Raw genomic sequence first — 19,607 nt, forward strand, 5'->3', positions numbered from 1 at the left:
ATGAATACAACTCAAACTGTACAGTTTACTGTGGAGCAGGCGGCAGGTGATGATCATGTCTGAGCGGCCCTAGAGCAGAGTGATATAACTTAATTCCTTTTACCTCAGATTTCCCCTGAGGAGGATATGGCATGTTGCTCTTTTTTAATACAATTTTATGTTATGTACTATTTTTTAGATATCTGATTGAATGATAAGAGTTTTCCTGAATATCATTAACTGAAAAAATCACCATAAAAGAAAGGCTCTTAGTCTAACTAGTAACAGGGGCACTCTCAATGCTGAGTTAGTAATCAGGTGAACATGATCTGGGAAGTGGGTCATGTGACTGATCATGTGGTGGAGTTTGTAGTCTGTTGTGCTGGGAAATGGAGTTCAGTGCAGGTGTGTTCTGGGAGATGTTATGAAAGCAGGTGACATAAGAATCATTTTCAGGTGCTATTAGGAAATATTTTGGGGCACTGTCAGTGTTGGCACCAAGCTGCCAGCTGCCACTGTTGGGCACTTGAGCAAGACCCTTAACCCTCTCTACTCCAGGGGCTCTGTATCATGGCTGACCCTGCACTCTGACCCCAACTTCCTAACAAGCTGGGATATGTGAAGATAGGAATTTCTATGTGCTGTAATGTACACTGTATGTGACAAATAAAGACTTCTTCTTAGAGGTGATACAGTTACATTTTAAAGCTCAAGTCAGCTTGACTATATTTCTCCAAGTCATGTCTAAATTATGTTAGCTATGGTTTGCTTAAAAAATTAAAAGAAGCAGCAATTTCAGTTTTGAAGTGCATTGTAATTTATTATTGGGTCTATTTTATTTATGTTATTTATATGTACAATTTATTTGTTGACCAATTTCTTGAACTTGAAAATAGTTATTTTTCTTTACCTCAATTTTTGTTCTTTCTTTCTTTCTTTCTTCAAATTTACTTGCTTCCTTGTGTATATAGATTTCTATATATAGAATATACAGAAGAAGATATGCGTTGTAGGCTGATTGGCATTTCCAAATTGTCCTGTGTGTGTGTGTGTGTGTGTGTGTGTGTGTGTGTGTGTGTGTGTGTGTGTGTGTGTGTGTGTGTGTGTGTGTGTGTGTGTGTGTGTGTGTGTGTGTGTGTGTGTGTGTGTGTGTGTGTGTGTGTGTGTGTGTGTGTGTGTGTGTGTGTGTGTGTGTGTGTGTGTGTGTGTGTGTGTGTGTGTGTGTGAATTTGCCCTGTGATCGGTTGGCACTCTACACAGGGTGTCCCACACCTTGCGCCCCAAGTCCCCTTTGACAGGTTCCAGGCTCCCTGTGACCAAGTGTTGGATATGTGGAACAGAAAATGGATGGATGGTTGAAATCAGCTGGCTTCTACATATTTAATACCTGCTCCTCGGTCTAATTAAATTGTTTATACAATTTTTATTCTTTAACGTATTTATATATTGTCGCGACGGACCGACAGCCGGCGCGCAGGATAAGAAAGTCGCTCCTTCTCCGACTGCCGCGCAGGCACGAAGCGGACAGCCTCGCGCCAAACACAACGAATTCCACCACTCAGGCGACGGGGGAAGAGTATAAGAGGACACTCTTCCGCCCGTGCACGAGAGAGTACTAACTCGCAGACCACGTGCGCGCTCTTTTGCTGCCTAAAGGTATTCCGACCTCAGATACGGCAACATAATTTCTCTAATCTCTCTCACTCTCGTTCTCTTCCCGAAGGTTCGGGTGCGGACGAAGACGCCAGCTGGTAAGCTTACACACGACGGTGGATGACGGCACGGGAAAACCCCACACCCTTCTAGGGAATCCCGACACGCCCTCGAAAGCGTCGCAACGCCAGCCACACCCCCACAAGATTAATCACTGTATCACTGCAACCAGTTTCCTGCGTATCTGTACCATTTTCACTAACTTGTTAATTTAATGATGACTTAATTTTACTTACAATTAATAGAATCTAAAATATTTTCATAACAAATGGTGACTGATAGCTTTTCATTAACAGAAAAACCTTTGGTTAAGTTTTGCCATTCATATGTACTGAACAAATATTTCAGATATTAATATTTGATTGATTAAAACACATGGACATGTGAAGTTACCGTTTTTTTTGAGTGATTTTTGAGTTTATTGCGAGTCTAATCTTAAATATTAGTAAAGTTTGCAAAAACACAGTTTAGTCCTGAAGAGTCTGATCTCTTCTTCTGGAATGGATTGTACTGCTAGAAAACACAAAAACAAATCAACAGTTAAGCTTCACAACAATTTTCCATTTTTGTCACATTTTTAATACCGCTGCTAAAAAAAATTGACAGCTGCATTAAAATCACAAGCTCCACATTTATATATCTGAACTGTCTGGTCCTGTTACATTGGTATATATACATACATGTTTATCATTGAACACTCAGTGTAACTAAGGAACTTAGTTAGAAATCAAGGTTTATTATTTAGCATATATATATAGCAGCAGGTCAACATGAGCGCCGCCGAAGGAGCAGAGTTCGAGGTGTGATTTCGCTCGTTCTGGGAACAGAGTAACCAAATAAACGAAGGATGTGTTGGATGTAAAATTAAATGCAAAATAAAACACGAGGAAACAAGGTGTGAGGAAAATGATTAGTTTATTGAAAAGTTGGGCTCGTGGGTGAGTAATCGGTAGGCGATGGGGACAATAGGGTGAGAACGGTTGATAATGAGGTATATGACCAGGTAAAGCATAGTCTGGCCTTTGGGGAATGAAGGGAGAACCAGTATCAGAATAAGGCATGTCGTCATAGGCCCTATAACCAGATGAGCCTTCAGGAGAATGAGGGGGGTCGGTCTGAGTTGAAGCGTCCACACACACTCGGGCTGGAATAAGCCTGTATCGGAGAGGTGGCGGAAACGTAGAGGTGTCAGAAGGAGTTAGCAAAGCCTCAATCAAGAGGGCCAAGTTTGCATACAAATGTGAAAGCTGGTAGTGCGTGTTGAGGTCAAAATCACACTCCTCAAAAGTAGGGAACAGCAGCCGTCGTTCAGCTTTGCAGAAAACACAGAAAAAGAAATATTCAGGCTAGCGGCTCCAGTAATGCACGCACACACACACACACACACACACACACACACACACACACACACACACACACACAGAACTACAGATGAAAGAACAGATAAAGAAGAGAAGTTAATCCTTAAGAATGTTAAAGTAAGCTTAAAACCCATGATAACAAAGAAAACAAGAAGCAGTCTGGAAGGTCTCTCTCTGTGGAAGTCAGCTCAATAATGACAAATGCAGATGTTGGTATTTTTAAAAAAGGTGGCCTAGGCTGGACCAATTATAAGGGGATTTTGGGAGAGCTAAATTGCAGACCTGAGGGAGTTTTGAGATAGCTAAAATGCAGACATAAGGGAATTTTGTGATATCCAAAATGTGAACATAAGGGGATGTGGTAATGTCTGATATGCATACATAAGGGGATTTGATAAGGTCTGAAATGCATACGTAAGGGGATTTGATAAGGTCTGAAATGCATATGTAAGGGGATTTGAAAGGAAGAGGGTGGGAACTAGGACTGAAAGTGTGTATAAAAAGGGGGCTGCAATATCTAATGGTTCAGATCCCTTTTGGGACGTCTCAACAGTGTGGATCTCGTGTGGTGGAACAATAAACTTGGACCTGTCTTGCTTTTTCTCACTCCCTGGTTCCGTGTCTTACTTTATTTCTTCAAGGAGCTGTTGGCTGTAAGTACTAAAATTTATGATAAATGTATAAATCGTTAGAAGGTTAGTGGGCAAAAATTTGTACCACATTTTGGCAACCACAAAGGGACTGGGCTAAGACCCGAAAGTCTGAGATCCCTGTCGTGGGACTTCACACTCCAAGGACCACAGAGAGGCCGTGTAGTGAGAAGGCACCGCAGACGCTTGTTTAACCAAAGCTCTGCCTTAGTTACTCTGTTGTCACGAGTGGGAAGCCCCGAGGAGGGAAGGAAGACTGAGTTGGTCTCCAGAAAGAGCCCAGTGTAGTAATTGAACAGAATGAGAACGAGGGAGAACAATGGTCTGAAAATGGAGAACAAGGAGCCTCATGCACTAGAGAAACAGAAGAAAGGGGGCTGAGATGGATGTTCCGTATAGAAGGGGATGTGGTGCTCACCCCGTACGAGACAGAGGAAGAATTAGAATTAGAAGGCAGAGTTAAGTGTTTGGAAAGCAGAATAACATATCGGGCAGGTAAAATGGATAAATTGGAAAATCTCAGATAGCAAAGATTGCAAAGAATGCAAACAAGCACCGACTGGAAGAAATGAGGAGGTTGCAGAAATTGGAGAAAGCATTGAGCCAGTCGGCAGGAAAACAGCTAAAAAGAATGAATGAGGCCTCAAAGGCCCTAACGCGGGTACACAAAGAATTACGACAGCAGAAGAATAAACAGGCGAGTTCAGACGTGGATCTGGTAGGAGAACAGGAGGGGACAGAGAGTGAGGGGACTGAGACTGGAGAAGAAGAAGAAAACGAACGGGGGGATAGCAATGATGAGGAATCAGATGTCCCCCCACAACAAAGGTGGAGTCCAAAGAAGCCAAAGAATTGCAGAACAGAGCGAGACTGAAAGCCCCAGAGAGATACCAGCAGAGCGTCTCAAAGGCCCGGAGAGTATCGCTTTCCCGCTCCCAGTCCGAGTCTGCTCTATATCAGAGTGAGCAATCCCCAGTTCAGATGCCCCTCATGGTCAAAGGAAAAGCTCTGCATTATGCACCCTGGAGCTTCATGGACCTAACTGGTCTGATCCAGTGATTACCCAGCATGTGTGAAGGGGGGCAGAAATGGATTACATAATTTGAGGAAAAAACATCAGGACAGCACCTAGCAATCGGTGACATAAAAGCCATTTTCTGCAAAACAGTGGGTAAGGGACGGGCTAAAGAAATGTTCAACATGGAGACCTGATAGATGACCCCCAGGCCGACGCCATCCCTTTTGGCATATACCGACAAGAGATATGGGAAGCAGTAAGAAGCATGTATCCTGCAAAGATGGATCCTGGGAAACTTGAAAACATCAAGTTGAAAGATGAAGAGAATGTAATCACCTTCGTACAAGAGTTCCAAGACAGGTGGAGGGATGAAACGGGTGCCAAGTGGGACGAATCAGTGACAAGTGTGGGATTGTTCAAACTACTGATGAAGAAGGCTCTTCCAGTGTAGGTGCAGAAGAAGTTGGAGGAAGTAGTGGGGCTCAGCTCAATGGAATGGAATTCATTTCTGGCACATGTGACCCATCATGTAGAACAACACAGGAGGCTAAAAAAGGAAGCTAAAGATGCCACCGAGACCCTAATGACCCAACTCTATAAAGCGCAACTCGGAGAAATAACAAGGATAGAACAGGAGGAGAAACAACGAAGGAAAGAAAGCAGTAAACAAGCAGCATTGATGGTACCTCCCCAACCATCAACTGTCCTGACTAGTGCAGCCCCTCCAATGCAGCCAAGTGGGTACCAGGCCTAACCATAAACACAAGTATCACACATACTGGTAATGGTGCCCCAGTGGGGCAACCCACCCCAGCAGATTTCATGTACCGCATGGGACCCCCGATGCATCAAGGGCCGCCCACCTGGAGAAGAGGAAGAGGATATGAATGTGGCAGGTTTCCACAAAGACCAGGTATGGCAGCTGGAGGGTGCTGGGAATGTGGAGACACATGAGAATCCCAATCACATGAGAAGGATCTGCCCGCATGTCCCGAGACTAACCTGGGGGGACCGAGTGGATAGGGCCGAGCGACAAGGCCAGGTGTTGGAACCAAAATCTCCACCCCGATGCAGGAAAATTACAGGATGCAACCCCAGTGGCAACCCCAAACCCCGGTGCCCCCAGGAGGCCCCATGTATGGCCCCTACGGGGGCCAAGACCCCAGTCAAAGTTGAAGAGGCCTAGAGAAGCCCAAGGGGCAGCTAATGCAGTATGTCACCACACTGTACCCTGTAGAAGAGCCAACTGTTACAGTGACGATCGGAAACAAATTGCAAACACCCTTTATGATCGACACTGGGGCCACCACGTATTCAAGCATAGGGAAAGAAGGCTCACAGCTCCCCCTCACATGTAAGGCAATTCAAACAATGGGCTTCTCAGGAAAAGTACAGACCTTACGTTTTACCAAGCCACAGGAACTTACACTCGATGGTGTGACAATACAAGCTCCACTGTTGTACTCACCTGGAGCACCTCTGAATTTACTAGGGCGTGATGCCCTGTGCAAGTTTACAAGTGCAAGTTAATTAACATAAAATTTAATCATATTGAATGCACAGCCAGCACTTTTGATCTGAGGCTAGGACTATTAAACATTAGATCTCTTGCGTCTAAGGCTCTTCTTGTTAACGACATCATTACTGATCAGGAATGTAATTTAATGTGTTTAACAGAAACTTGGATTAAACCAAACGAGTACATAGCATTAAATGAAGCCAGTCCTCCTGGATACAGTTATGTACATCAGCCTCGTTCAACTGGTAGAGGAGGAGGTGTTGGTCTCATCCATAATAAAAATCTAGTCGTGACACAAAAACCTAAGCATAAATTTAATTATTTTGAAATTCTTTATATCAGTATAAGTTATGTAGCCACAAAAAATAAGTCAATTCCTCTAATTATTATTTACAGACCCCCAGGGCCATATACTGAATTTCTTAGTGAATTTGCAGACTTTATCTCAAATCTGGTTGTGTCTGTAGATAAAGCATTAATCGTCAGAGACTTTAATATTCATTTTGATAACCTGGAAGACCCTCTAAGATTAGCGGTTGTGTCCATCTTAGATTCAGTAGGGATTAATCAGAATGTAATCGGGCCTACTCATAATGGTGGTCACACTCTTGACCTCATACTAACATACGGACTAAGTATAGATATGATAGAAAATATCATTTTTCCACAGTCTGAAATTGTCTCAGACCATTATCTTATCTCGTTCATAATACGAATTGATCATAATATTTCCACCTCGCCTCGCTACCGCGTAAAACGTACCTACACATCAGCTACTGCACCAAGCTTCATAAATAACCTCGCAGAAACATCAATTAGATTTGGATCACCGTCAGATCACATAGAAATCGATCAGGCGACTGAAAGCTTGGAGTCAACACTCCCTTCTTATGTCTCAATGAGCATCTGTCTGTCTCTATCTGCTGTCCCAATCACTTACAAAAGTTACCAATCACTTACAAAAGTGAAAATCTAATGCCAATTTATTGCTGTGGAGAAAAGTGCTGGCTGATACAGAAGAACAATTATTGTACAGTAAAACACAGAATTAAAAGGTGAAAAGGTTAGGATGTACAAGGCATTTTATTTAAGTAAGCTCTCAATTATTCAAAAACCAGTCTACAATGTACACATTCCACCGCTGACCTGCTTGAAAAGATGAGAGAGGGAAGCATGTAAAAAGATACACAACAGAAAGAAGGTGTTTGTACTCATATACACTCATTCCCAGTTGAGTCTCCTCAAAAAGGTCCACTCTAACATTGCTGAGTTAAACAGAACTCGGAAACAGAAATTTATTTTTGAAGAACTGTTAAAAAATTATTTTGCTACAAAATTCCTGTTAAATTCTCAAGTTAATTTTAAACAACAAAAATAATAGCATTGCACAGTTATGTATTTTATTTCTCAAAAAATATATTTGATTTGTACAATTAGGCAATACATTTTAAGTGCTTAAATACAATATAATTTTAATTATGCATCCAGCTTTACTATGAATGTGTAAAGATAGTAAAACATATTACAATATTAAACAAATATTTATCACAAACACAGAAGAATCACAAACCATTAAAACTATATAATGCAACAGTTAGTTCTTAGTTAGGTCCATTAATTATATTGTACAAGCAGCTTTCCAAGAGTATTTATATTTAGTACAACACCACTGCTACATTAATTAACCAAAGGACAAAGTGATAAATGTGATTATAGTGAGTCTCCTAGAGGCTTCATCAGATAAACTCCTCAGATAAACTCCTCAGATAAACTCCTCAGATGCCAATCCTGTCAGGTGAGAATTCCACCAATGTCTTGAAACTGTTCCTGTCCATTTTAGCTCTCTTCCACTGTCTGGGTTTAGCTCGAGGTCATGTGTTTTTTCACCTGCTGTTCCTAATAATTCCTCAGGTGTTTTATGAGACTGAGATCTGGGGAATTTTATCCAGGGGTCAGAGGTCATTATACACTCAGTGTAGAATCGTGTGCAGTCTGATTCACTGTGCATGATGAACACACACTTCTCACATCTCTGAGTCTGTTTAATGTGTTATAATTAAATGAGTGATGTGTTTATAAATGTGTCCTCTATTCCCCAACAGTGAAATGCAGGAACACTGGAGTCTTCATCACACACACACACACACACACACACACACACACACACACACACACACACAGATGTTCATCCCACCCTGGATATAAAAGAAAAACATGTGAATTAATAACCACAAACTGGACTGTGGTACTTCATGATCAACATGTAATCATCTCTGCTCCAAGAGAAACATCATCATCATTTATAAATAATCATTCTACATTTCTTCATTCTTACTAACATCTGTGTTATAACATTTAGCGAGAACAAATGAGAACTTCCACAAGTTCCAACAGGAAAATGAGCAGACATTTACCCATCACATCACTGCTCTTATCCAATCACAGGCTTTGGAGTTTTTTAAATAATGAACACTACTGTGTCATTTAACTCTTGTTCTACATTTATATTTAAGTGCAGACTTTAAGAAGAAGCCGAGGTGAATGTTACAGGGAAGACAGAAGACACGGTGTGGAGGTAGGGTGCTGGAAGAAGTGTCAGAGTGAGTAAAGTGGCTGCTTAAATCAAATATCTGTGGCATAAAAGATTATCATTTTAATATTTTAATGAGTTTTAATGAGAGTTGAGAAGAAAGTGTGCTGCTTATCAGAAACAGGGAAAAGCAGAGATCATCTTGTTCAGACAAAAGCAGCAGTATGAAGTCAGAGATAGCAGGCTGTCACAAGGAGACCAGGTGTCATTTACAATCACTCTCATGCACTCATTCGTGATATTTTGTAGACTGTCTGACTCCCAGTCTTCTACCTTCACATGAATTTTAAATCCACACACTTTACTGAACACAAAACAGCATTAAAGACAATTGTTAGAAAAAATCTGATTAAATAGAATATAGTGACATTTCTAAAACTGGTTTTGTTTCCTAACCTGGTAATCTGATTTTTAATTTTTATTGGAACTAAAGAGAAATGTACAAATGAGGTTAAATTATTATTATTACAAACTAATGATAATTTACTAGTCTTTTATTTTTTCACAATTTATATAAAAAGGTCATGACTCACCTCAGTGTCTGTAGTTTGTAATGTTTATCATCCTTAAGTGCATAGAGCAGCTTCACTCCTGAGTCTCCTATTTTATTATCAGACAGATCCAGTTCTCTCAGGTGTGAGGGGTTTGATCTCAGAGCTGAAGTCAGAGCAGCACAGCCTTCATCTGATACACCACAACCACTCAACCTGTAGAGAGACACAATGACACACTCTCTCATCTTAAGCAGAGGAACAACAGCACTGACTTTCCTCTGGTTGTAGACAGTTTCTCTCATTGTGGACTGAGTAACACACACTAGATCTTTAGAAATGTTTTTAGTAACTTTTCCCTTCACACATCTCAACAAAATCTCATTTTTAATCAGCGTTCACATGAACAGATCTTTCTTGAGAAGATCAGACTGTCCATAATCAGAAGATTAGAACATGTTTTATTATTAATGATTTAAAATATGATCTTACCACAGTGTGTCCAGTTTACAGTGAGGATTCTCCAGTACAGCAGAGAGACTCTTCACTCCTGAGTCTCCTACATTATTACAGGATAGATTCAGTTCTCTCAGGAGTGAGGGGTTTGATTTCAGAGCTGAAGTCAGAGCAGCACAGCCTTCATCTGAGACACCACACTTATACAACCTGTACAGAGACACAATGACACACTCTTCATCAACAGATTTTTATCTTGGTTTAAGAATTACTTTAAAGATGTTGTGTTTGTAAAATGATTTTATTATTCAGAATGACTTGAAGACTTAATACCACCTGTTTATTATAATTAACAGTGTAATTAAAATGATCATACTGAGTGTTATATTAAGTTTCTCTCATCTAATATCTCTCTATATATTTATATTATTACAGAAGGAAGGAAGTAAAAGTCTGAATCATCATGAAAAACAAACACTGTCATGAATTAAAAGATACAATGGATAAATTATAAAAGTATAAAAAAATAATTCTGAAGAGGATTAACACTCATGTCTTTTCAAAACCAGATTACTCACTGATAATTTATTGTTAAATAAAAATAAACAATCTTCCTCCTCAGGTCATTGATGATGAACCTAAAACTTCTGCTTCAGTCTCACTATTAGAGAATGTGTCTTACTGAGGAGCAGGTCATGTGACTCTCAGAAAGATGATCTTACCTCAGTATCTCCAGTTTACAGTGAGGATTCTCCAGTACAGCAGAGAGACTCTTCACTCCTGAGTCTCCTAGTTCATTCTCAGATAGATTCAATTGTCTCAAGTGTGAGGAATTTGATCTCAGAGCTGAAGTCAGAGCAGCGCAGCCTTCATCTGAGACACCACAATTATACAACCTGTAGAGAGACACAATGACACACTCGTCTTCAACAGATTTTTATCTTGGTTTACTTGCTATGATGATGACGATAAAATGAGAGGTGTTTGTATTGCTGTGGGAACATCTAACCACTGAAATTAGGACAAAATATTGTTTCAAAAGAAACCGATAAATCACACGAACTGTTTCAGCTAAGTATTCTTTTAAATCTATTAGGAGAACCATTATAACTGTCGGATTATTATTTGGTTGTGGTGATATGTAAATTAATTTTATTCAACTGATGATTTTAAGAGAAGAAATAGTCAGAATGAACCACTGCCCCATCAGATTTTTATTCAGTAAATTCATTCAGAAAGTCTTCAGATTTTGAGTGAAAAAAGGAAACCAGGCCTACTCTAATTCCTGTGATTAAAGATGACGTGTACAGACACAGCCATCATTTTGTTTTCATCACAGTTAAAATGACTTTGTTTTGGCATTGCCCCATGCACTCCTCAACCAACTGCAGTTCTGTTCTTCATCTCTCAGATGAGTCCAATCTCCACTCTGACAGCGTGCTCCAGTGTTAACACAAACTGAAACACATTTCATCTTATTATATCCTCTGATTACAGTGTACGAGAGTCAAGGGGAAAAGACACGGTGTGGAGTCTGTTTCAGAGAAGGTAAACTCTTTATTGAACTAGTCTGTTACACGGATACACACCACGCAGAAATGTTACTGAGCAACGTCACTCAATGCTGCTTCTTAAAGCAGCAGCTCCTAGAGAGTGAGAACTGATTTTATAAAACATTCATTCTGAGGAGGATTAACACTCATGTCTTCTCTAAACAAGATTACTGCTGATAATTTATTATTAAATAAAATATTCCTGGATTATAAAACTAATGGAGAGTAAAAATGTCTGCACATTGGGTTCATCAGGTTCTACGGGTTTAGGATGTGAAATTCACAGTGAATAAAATTTCTAGAGAAGAATAACATGAAGCCAGTGGGACAGGTGTGCTGAGATTTTTGTGCATTTGAGGAAAAATCACAAAAAAAAGTGTAGAAATATTGGAAGTGTAACTGTTACATATTCTGCTCAATTTAATAAAGATTGTGAGATTAGCAGTCGTCACTTTTACACGTTATTTTGTCCTCCTCTTGAAACCAGGTGTAAATTAGCATCATGTGTGTTGGAGCAGTTGCCAGGTCCCCGGTTTTAATGAGGAATTGGGCTACTTTTGACTCACAAGCATGGATTGATTTCTTTGGCTGTGGATTGGAGTTTGGACATTTTTACGTACATTATTTTAATGATATCTGCATATTAAAACATACAGTAGTGAGCATGCACCGTGATCTCCTCTCATACACACACCTATTGATCCTGTTCTCAACTTCAGCTCTGTGTTACTATATGAATATATCTGAGTCAGTGGGTTTCCTCATAGACATTCTTTATTTATCACAAAATGTGGAATAATACGAGACCATTGTAGGATCTTAATGAAAGAACAATCGAAGAAAACTGCATGGTTTTAATACTGCTTGTCTATTGAACTGCTTCTGTAACACAGGTCTGGCAACCCTGTTCATAGCAGCTGGACAGAGACGTACTGAACGAACATTCACTGACAGAATAAACACTAATTCAGCTTTAAGAACAATAAAAACAACAACAAAAGGATTGTTGCTGTACCTTGAAATTTGTGTAAGTGCTTTTACCTCACTTTTTTTTTTTTTTTAAATCTCATTTGATTTATTTAATTATTACTTTTTCAGTCCTATGGCATTAACTTCTGATTTTAGTTACAAATTCTATTTTTTAGATAATTTCCATATCACTGCTGCTTTTAAACCCTGCAGCTCACACACGGTGCATTTAGTTTGTGTCCCAGGTGCAGTTTGTGTGATTAGTTACAATGTTTTATTAAATTTCACAGTAATTTCCGACACATTGCAGTCGCATCAAGTCACGTTTTGTGCTGCAGCTTCTCACATACGTACATCTGACCCAAAGACTCTGTGACAAATCATCAGTGTGCAGTGAGAATAAACAATCTTCCTCCTCAGGTCATTAATGATTAACCTAAAACTTCTGCTTCAGTCTCACTATTAGAGAATGTGTCTTACTGAGGAGCAGGTCATGTGACTCTCAGAGAAATGATCTTACCTCAGTATCTCCAGTTTACAGTGAGGATTCTCCAGTACTGCAGAGAGACTCTTCACTCCTGAGTCTCCTAGTTTATTATAGGACAGATGCAGTTCTGTCAAGTGTGAGGGGTTTGATCTCAGAGCTGAAGTCAGAGCAGCACAGCCTTCATCTGAAACACCACACTTACACAACCTGTAGAGAGACACAATGACACACTCTTCATCAACAGATGTTTATCTTGGTTTACTTGCTATGATGATGATGTGTCTTTCATGTTGGACTTTCTGATCTCTCTTGACCAATCACAAGATATAATTATTACTGACCAAAACATTATCACTGTTCAGTGGCGCCCTTAAAAACACTCTACAGGAATCCTGCAGGATTTTCATTTCTCTGCAGGTGTTTGCTGGAATCCTGGAATGATGAAATCCTGCAGGACACATTGACAAACTGTGCAGGATTTTTCTATAGGGTTTAGGATGGAGCAGTACAATAGAAACATGCAGGAATTTCCAGCACACTCGCTGCACAAGGGAAAACTCCTGCAGGATTTTATAATTCCTGAAGGATTGCTGCTCACCTCCTGCAGAAATAAAATAAAGTTCACAAGTACTTAATCTATCCTTTAGGACGACTTCTTATTTCATTTAAGTAAAAAATATTCTGCAGGTTATGTAGTCGACAAAATTCATTAAATGGTAGATCTGCTCTGAGCGGGAAAAACACGCTGCTTAAACATTATTTTAATATATATGTAGGAACGCTCATTGTAGGATAATAAGACGCGTTTTAGTCGTGAATGATTCAGTCTTTTAACAAATCAGTTGAGTAAATGATTCACAACACACAAAAAAGACGATCACTTTTCACACGTATTGGTGTAATGATGTAATTTACAGAAAGGGCCAGTAAATGAATGTTTTTCGAGAAAAGATTTGATTCACTGAGATGACGTCACTCTTTGGCACCGCATTCACACAGGTAATCAAAGTCATAAATTCACAGTCACCAACCGTCGTGTGTCTGTAGAGGTATAGTCCCACTTTTATCAAATCATTTCTTTAATCCTTATGGTGTACTAAATTACTGTTCTGTTATGTATTTACACACAGCGGTTAGCGTAACGTTAGCTCACTTACTATCAAACATGTGTATTTTATTATTTACAAAATGTCTTACGTTTCTGACCAAAACTTTACTACTGTTCAGTGGTGAGGCCAGAAATTGAACAGAGGGTGGGCCTGGGTAAAACAGGGTGGGCACAGGTTCGAAAATAAAACTCAAAAGCCAGCAGTCACTCAAAATAACTTACGTGACTGCAAAAACTGGCCAACGTGCTGAAAGTCTTTTACTCAAGAGGTTTGTTCATTTGGTCACTTGTAGCACACACACACACACACACACACACACACACGCACACACACACACACACACACACGCACACACACACACACACACACACACACACAGGCAACAGAAAATGACAAAATGAAACTAGTTGTAGAAAATAGGCTGATAAAATGAGAGATGTTTGCACTGCTGTGTTTTACAGGAGCTTTTCTCATTAAAGACAACTACAAATTAATTTCAATGAAACACCAGCTACAGCGATCCAAAATGCTACAGCAGCCTATGTGAAATTAAATCACATATTTGGGCAGCTTTCAATTAATAGTCAACAGTGTACGAGAGTCAGGGGGAAATGACACGGTGTGGAGTCTGTTTCAGAGAAGATAAACTCTTTATTGAACTAGTCTGTTACACGGATACACACCACGCAGAAATGTTACTGAGCAACCTCACTCAATGCAGCTTCTTAAAGAGATGATCTTACCTCAGTGTCTCCACTTTACAGTGAGGATTCTCCAGTACAGCACAGAGACTCTTCACTCCTGAGTCTCCTAGTTCATTCCCAGTCAGATCCAGTGTTTTCACAGTCAGATGCAGTTCTCTCAGATTGGAGGTTTCTGAGATGAGTGCTGAGACCAGAGCTGACCAACTTCTCACTCCAAGTGAATCACACCTGATACTGAAGGAAATAAAATAATACGTAATGAACTAACACCAGTGCAAATTATCAAACAAGTCCTCACAGCTCTCACTGAACCTTCTCATTTTCATAAATGCTAAAAGTACAGACACAAGTTAGATAATATGCTTAAAGGGACACTCCAGCCAACATCTAATTTTTAAACATCAATACATCTGCTGTAAACATCACCAGGGCCTTTTCTTTCTGTACGCTAGGTACTAAATTAGGCAAATACACACAGAAAAAGTAGAAACAGACTATTAAAAAAGACTATTAATGAATTAGTTTGTGTCAATTTTTACACTTTATTACTTCCATTTGTTGATGTAATTAAAATGGATAAAATTAAAAAATAAAATTATTGAGTTAATACAGGATGTGATTTGCTCCGTATTCTCGTACACATCGTTTCATACATACACTAAGTCTCCACAGTGGTGAGAAACATAATAGTGAATAAAATGAAACCAATTTCACAAGAAATAGCAGGAAGAGAATGTACATGTGCAGTGTGAGCTTGCATGTCAACGTCATTGTTGCCCTGGTTACGGAAACTCAGTCACTCGGTTCTTAAAAACTGTCTTCAACACAAATTCCCAGTGAAACACAAGAGTCTGTGGAGGTACAGGTGTGAGACGGGATACAGTCCTGTCCCTGAACACTCAAACTGTACAGTTTACTGTGGAGCAGGCGGCAGGTGATGATCATGTCCAGATGGCTAAAGAGCAGAGTGAATCACTTATTTCCTTTTACCTCAGATTTCCAATGAGGAGGATATGGCATGTTGGTCCTATTTAATACATTTTTATTTTATCTACTGAGTTTTCCTGAATACAATAAACTGAAAAAAATCACCATAAAAGAAAGGCTCTTAGTCTAACTAGTAACAGGGGCACTCTCAATGCTGAGTTAATAATCAGGTGAACATGATCTGGGAAGTGGGTCATGTGACTGATCATGTGATGGAGTTTGTAGTTCCTTGTGCTGCTGGGAAATGGAGTTCAGTGCAGGTTTATGGTTGTGGTGTGGAATTCTGGGAGTTATTATGAAAGCAGGTGACTTAAGAATCATTTTCAGGTGCTATTAGGGAATATTTTGGGGTACTGTCAGTGTTAGCACCAAGCTGCCAGCTGCCACTGTAGGGCACCTGAGCAAGACCCTTAACCCTCTCTGCTCCAGGGGCTCTGTGTCATGGCTGACACTGTGCTCTGACCCTAACTTCCTAACAAGCTGAGATATGTGAAGAAAATTATTTCACTGTGCTGTAATGTACACCAATCAGTCATACCTTTAAAATTACTGACAGGTGAAGTAAATAACATTGATTATCTCGTTATAATGGCACCTGTCAAGGGGTGGGATATATTAGGCAGCAGGTGAGCAGTCAGTTCTCGAAATTGATGTGCTGGAAGCAGGAAAAACCGGCAACTGTAAGGATTGATTTTGACAAGGGTCAAATTGTGATGGCCAGATGACTGGGTCAGAGCATCTCCAGGTCTTGTGGGTTGTTCCCGGTATGTAGTGGTTAGTACCTACCAAAAGTGGTCCAAGGAAGGACAACCGGTGAACCGGCAACAGGGTCATGGGTGCCTAAGGCTCACTGATGCATGTGGGGAGTGAAGGCTAGCCCATCTGGTCCGATCCCACAGACGAGCTACCGTAGCACAAATTGCTGAAAATGTTCATGCTGGCTGTGACAGAAAGGAGTCAGAATACACAGTGTATCACAGCTTGATGCGTATGGGGCTACGTAGTAGACCGGTCAGGGTCCCCATGGTGACCCCTGTCCACTGCTGAAAGCACCTAAAATGAAAATGTGAGCATCAGAACTGGACCATGGAGCAATGGAAGAAGGTGGCCTGGTCTGATGAATCAGGCTTTCTTTTACATCAATTGGAAGGCCGGGTCCGGAAAAATTGAAAATGACACGAAAACATGAATTCTGCTAAAATATATAGAGTAAGTTATACAGTCCTTTATAACAGAATACTACTGTGGCAGTGGGGGCATGGTTGAGCATCAGATGTGGACAGAGAGTGGGCAAGGAAACTGGCAGTTAACGCGTGATGCTTCTCACCTGTGCCTTGTTACCGGTACTTATGTGTGTTTCTCTGTAATTTTGTATTACAGCAATAAAGATAGTTTTATATACCATGTCTCTGTGTAATTACACTTCATGTATAACAAAAATTTTGTATAAAACCGTGAAAAAAAGAAATCTTCAAACTACAAAGATAAAATTAAAGATTCTAGATGTGAGTGTGATATTGCTAAGGTTTATGTAAATAAAAACACAAGATTTCCAAAGATCCAACATAAAACCAGCATTACTGTGGTAATAATAAATCATAATATTAAGAACCTTTTTAATTAATACCTGTTCTTCACCTGTTCTTTAATCATTTGTTTATGCATTTTTTAATCTCTAATTTATCTATTTCCCAAAGTAGATGTTTGTCAAACTGTTTTCAGTTTCTCTCGTTCTAACACTGTAACAGTAGAACAGTTATATTCAGCTTTACTTACATTGCTTTTCTGGAGGCTGCAATCACAGGCATCATCTTCAGAAGAACAGTTTCTGGTATCGTATCTGTACTGGTATATTTATTCAGGTCAGATTCTTCCAGCTCCTGTGCTGATGTCAGTAACACAAACACCAGAGCAGACCACTGTGAAGAGGAGAATTCACTTTGTTTTCCAGATTTCAGGTAGTGTTGCATTTCCTCCACTAGAGAATTATCACCCAGTTCATTCAGACAGTGGAACAGATTGATGGATTTCTCTGTAGGAAGATCTTCACTGATCTTCATCTTAATGTACTGAACTGTTTCCTCTATGCTCTGGGAACTACTTCCTGTCTGTGTTACTAAGTCCTGTATGAGTTTCTGATTGGACTTCACTGAGAGACCCAGAAGAAATCGAAGGAAAAGATCCAGATGTCCAGTCTGACTGCGTAAAGTCTGATCTACAGCACTCTTGTGTACATCTGAGATTGTAATTTTTTCCATCCACCATTTAGAGACCTGATTATGATCAAGAACATCTCTCTTTTCCATCATGAATGTCAGGTGCACATACAGAGCTGCGAGGTGCTCCTGAATGCTCAGATGTACAAAGCAGTACACTTTACTCTGGTGAAGCCCAAACTCCTCTCTGAAGATCTGCGTACACACACCTGAGTACACTGCTGCTTCTGTCACATCAATACCACACTCTCTCAGGTCTTCCTCATAGAAGATCAGGTTCCCTTTCTTCAGCTGCTCAAAAGCCAGTTGTCCCAGTTTAAGAAGCATTTCTTCATCACTCTCCTGCTTCTTTGAGTACTTTTCTCCTATGATGTTTGTCTGAATGATGAGGAAGTGTGTGTACATTTGAGTCAGAGTCTTGGGGATCTCTCCACTCTCTGCTTCTCCCAACATTCTCTCTAGAACAGTGGCTGAAATCCAGCAGAAGACTGGGATGTGGCACATGATGTAGAGGCTTCTTAATGACTTCAGGTATGTGATGATGTTATTGGCCAGGCTCTGATCACTGATCCTCTTCCTGAAGTACTCCTCCTTCTGTGGGTCATTGAACCCTCGTACCTCTGTGACTCGATGGACACACTCAGAGGGGATTTGATCAGCTGCTGCTGGTCGAGAGGTGATCCAGATGAGAGCAGAGGGAAGCAGATTCCCTTTGATCAGGTTTATCAGCAGCAAATGCACTGATGCTGATTCAGTTACATCACACACTCTCACTGTCTTCTGGAAATCTAGAGGAAAACGACACTCGTCCAATCCGTCAAAAATGAACAGAACCTTTTCCAAACTGGACATTTCTGTTTCTTTTGTTTCATTAAAACAGACATGAAGGAGCTCCATCAGACTCAGTTTCTGGTCCTTCATCAGATTCAGCTCTCTGAAAGGAAGTGGAAATATGAGGTGGATGTCCTGATTTGCTTTCCCTTTAGCCCAGTCCAGAATGAACTTCTGCACAGAGACTGTTTTTCCGATGCCAGCGAGTCCCTTTGTCAGCACAGTTCTGATGGGTTCGTCTTGTTCAGATAAGGGCTTAAAGATGTCGTTGCATTTGATTGGTGTTTCCTCTGTTGTTGTTCTCCTGGATGCTGCCTCGATCTGTCTCACCTCATGTTCTTTATTGACTTCTCCACTATCTCCCTCTGTGATGTAGAGCTCTGTGTAGATCTCATTCAGGAGTGTTTGGTTTCCCAGGTTTATTATCACTCCATTCAAACACTCAAACTTCTTCATCAGATTTAATTTGAACTTTTTCTGGAATTCATTCACAGAAGCAGATTCTGGGTCATGTCTGTGAGATGGTGAAGTAGGAAGATGTGGTGAGACATGGGGCTCAACTATTATCTATAATCTAATCCCACTGCAGTTAATAACAGCAGAGAGGTTTATAATACCAGCGTGTCAGTGTCACAGTCATGTTGCTGGTTCTGATCTTACCCTGTATCTGTGATGATGTTCTTTTCTATTCTGTCTCCAGCTCTCTGTAGAACACTGAAAAAAAATTTAGTTGTTAAAGAAGATAACTTCCATCACTTAAACACTATAGTCTAAACCTTTACCTTAATTTTGCTACAATAATTCTTTTTGATTGCATTAACACTGTTTTAATTCTGGGTATTCTAGGTTATTTCCTGTAGGCTGTTAATGATGTAACAAATCAATTTGAATGAACAGGTAATGTTTTCTAAACAGAGATAAATACAGGCACAATATTCTATAAAACTTATTTTGGAAGTCGTTTTTCAGAACCA

General features: G+C 40.1%; 1 protein-coding gene across 1 annotated transcript; it reads right to left on the minus strand.

Annotated features, from left to right (window-relative positions):
- Positions 1 to 7,175: 7,175 nt before the first annotated feature.
- On the minus strand, positions 7,176 to 19,141 carry LOC128635401 (NACHT, LRR and PYD domains-containing protein 12-like). Its single transcript, XM_053688269.1, has 7 exons — positions 17,363 to 19,141; positions 14,639 to 14,833; positions 12,820 to 12,993; positions 10,500 to 10,673; positions 9,814 to 9,987; positions 9,364 to 9,537; positions 7,176 to 8,435 (listed from the first exon to the last, which is right to left on the minus strand). The coding sequence occupies exons 1-7, from the start codon at positions 19,087 to 19,089 to the stop codon at positions 8,426 to 8,428; spliced, it is 2,628 nt and encodes an 875-aa protein (XP_053544244.1). The 5' UTR covers positions 19,090 to 19,141; the 3' UTR covers positions 7,176 to 8,425.
- Between the last annotated feature and the right edge of the window lie 466 nt (positions 19,142 to 19,607).

This window comes from Ictalurus punctatus, chromosome 19 (genome assembly GCF_001660625.3).
Source record: "Ictalurus punctatus breed USDA103 chromosome 19, Coco_2.0, whole genome shotgun sequence".
Lineage (NCBI taxonomy): Eukaryota > Metazoa > Chordata > Actinopteri > Siluriformes > Ictaluridae > Ictalurus > Ictalurus punctatus.